The sequence below is a fragment of the Aplysia californica genome, unplaced genomic scaffold, assembly GCF_000002075.1.
Source record: "Aplysia californica isolate F4 #8 unplaced genomic scaffold, AplCal3.0 scaffold00024, whole genome shotgun sequence".
Taxonomy (NCBI): domain Eukaryota; kingdom Metazoa; phylum Mollusca; class Gastropoda; order Aplysiida; family Aplysiidae; genus Aplysia; species Aplysia californica.
In genome coordinates this window covers 2,048,123-2,050,610 of record NW_004797294.1, presented here as the reverse complement: position 1 = coordinate 2,050,610, position 2,488 = coordinate 2,048,123, and the positions used below count along the sequence as shown (strand labels likewise).

Sequence of the window (2,488 nt, the reverse complement as noted above, 5' to 3'; positions counted from 1 at the left end):
ATAGAAAAAAAATCTAATAACTCTAAAAACAGAAGCTTCAGCAGACATTTTGCTACCTTAGAATTACAAAGTTCTATGGGACATTTTTAGCCGTTTTGAGTTACTGAGGCAATGAGGTCAGAAAGCAATAACGTTCTTTCCGCTCTGGAGTCGTTATCAACATGTTTCAAAGAACTGCATTCGAAAAAGCTTGACATGATGATGTGAAACTCAAATTCGTTGACGTCAAATTTCTCAAAACTCGGTACTGAGCAGATGAGACTTTGTAATTCTTTGTTATTCGGGCTTACCAGTGACGTCAGACATGACGTCATCGCACGGCGGAAGAAGACAGTCAGATGGGCTTCCTGCCCCGCCCCCTCCACCTGCTTGGCTACAATCGCTGGGACCCAGGGCCGACACTGGGAAAGGTGGAGATGTGAGATTTGGGACGTGTGAGATTGGGGACATGTGAGATTTGGGAAATGTGGGATTTGGAATTTGGGGAATGTGGGACATGGGAATGTGAGATTTAGGAAATGTGGATGTTAGGAAATGTGAGACTTGGGAAATGTGGGATTTGGGGAATGTGAGATTTGGGGAATATGAGATTTGGGGAATGTGAGATTTGGGGAATGTGGATGTAAGGAAATGTGAGATTGGGAAATGTGGGAATTTGGGAAAAGTGAAATGTGGGAAATGTGAATGTTAGGAAATGTGGGATTTGAGAAATGTGGAAGTTAGAGAATGTGGATGTTAGGAAATGTGGATGTTAGGAAACGTGGGATTGGGGAATGTGGGATGTGGGGATGTGAGATTTGGGAAATGTGGAAGTTGGGGAAATGTGGGATTTGGGAAATGTGCAAGTTGGAGAATGTGAGAGTTGAAAAATGTGAGATTTGGGAAATGTGCAAATTGGAGAATGTGAGAGTTGGAAAATATGAAATTTGGGAAATGTGGAAGTAGGAGAATGTGGGAATTGGGATCGTGAAACTCAGGAAATGTGGAATTTGGGAAATATGGGATTTGGGGATGTGGAAATTGGGAAATGTGGAGTTTAGTAATGAGGAATATATATGGAAATATGGAATTCCAGAAATATAGACTTTGAAAATGGGAATTTTGAGAACGTGCCCTTTCGTTCTCTTTAATACGTTTTTATCAATGCAAGCGTTTACAGGGATTGAACGAATCCCTATCAATATCATCCAGGATCATCGATGTTAGTTTGTAGCTTTTTTTGAGGGGGTGGGGGGCGGGAGGGGGGCAGGGGTGTGAGGGGATGGTGGGGTAGAGTAACAGAGTGATGTTGTAGATAGTACAAGTAGTTTTGTCTTACAGGAAAAGCGTACAGCAGCCTGTGGTGACGGTGATGTGTGAAGAGGTGGTAGATCTAAGAGTGTTTACTGACGCTTTACTTTTACCAAGCCAAGCGAATCGCTGAGGCCAAACAAAAAACACAACCCCCCCAAAAAAACCCCCAACAACAACAAAACAAAACCCAAACAGCAGACTACCCGTGTGGGCGAACCTTCCGAGCCCGGATAGGCCTAATCAGCCATCCCCGGACCCACGGTCACCTTCAACAATCATGGTCATCTTCATACGCAAAGGACGAACAACAACAACGTTTACAGACACTGCCCCACTCACCCATCTCACACTGCTCGTGCACGTGAAGAGTTCAGTATGTTGACTGTTACTTTACCTTTACAAACACAACCATACTCACCCACCTCACTTGCACGTGAAGAGTTAAATAAGTCGACTGACACTTTACTTTTACCTAACACTGCACCCACTCACCCATCTCACCCTGTCCGTGCACGTGAAGTGTTAAATATGTGGACTGATACTTTACTTTGATCAAACACAACCAAACTCACCCATTTCACACTGCCCGTGCATGTCCACAAGTGACGTCAGGAATGAGGTGGCGGAAGCGGAAGTGGCCAGACCACAGTCACACAGGGACTTCAGGGAACACTGGTATAGGCCTTCGCTCATACTGTGGGGGTGGGGGGGAGGCGGGTGGGAGGGAGTGGCGGGGGGATGAAAGGATGAAAGATGACGGGTGTGGGTGGGAAAGAGGAAGGAGGGGGGAGGGTGATGTAGTAATACATGTTGTTGTCTTTATTTTATATGTACTTGTCCGTGTGGTAGTTTCTGTCTTTTCTCGCACTCTTTGTTGTGGTCACTTTTCTTCAGCTTTTCTAAAAATTAAGAGTTTTTTCTTCATCAAATTTTTTTTCTCTGTTTTTTTTTTTAAACGTTACAAATACTTTTTTTCTACTTCATTTGTTTTCGTTTTTCTCATTTCTCTCTATTTTTTTTTCTTATCTCAAGTTTTACTTATTTCAAGATTTTCTCAATCCTTCGTACACATTGTAATATATTACGGCTGTTCGACACTAGCGTTTCACATTCAATTTTTGGCCTTTCATTTTAAGTCTGAAATATGTATGGGTAAAGGTAAGTTGACAATTCCCACCACCCCTCCCCCCTAAAA

The 2,488-nt window shown here is 43.2% G+C and overlaps 1 protein-coding gene across 1 annotated transcript in view; it reads right to left on the bottom strand.

Annotated features, from left to right (window-relative positions):
- The window catches only part of LOC106013374, a 7,227-nt gene that overhangs the window by 1,138 nt on the left and 3,601 nt on the right, over positions 1-2,488 (bottom strand). Inside the window, exons 4-5 of the mRNA XM_013088916.1 lie at positions 1,866-1,987; positions 291-401 (exon numbers count right to left, since the gene is read on the bottom strand). Of these exons, the coding sequence (XP_012944370.1) occupies positions 291-401; positions 1,866-1,987 (233 nt within the window). The remainder of the gene's footprint in view (positions 1-290; positions 402-1,865; positions 1,988-2,488) is intronic.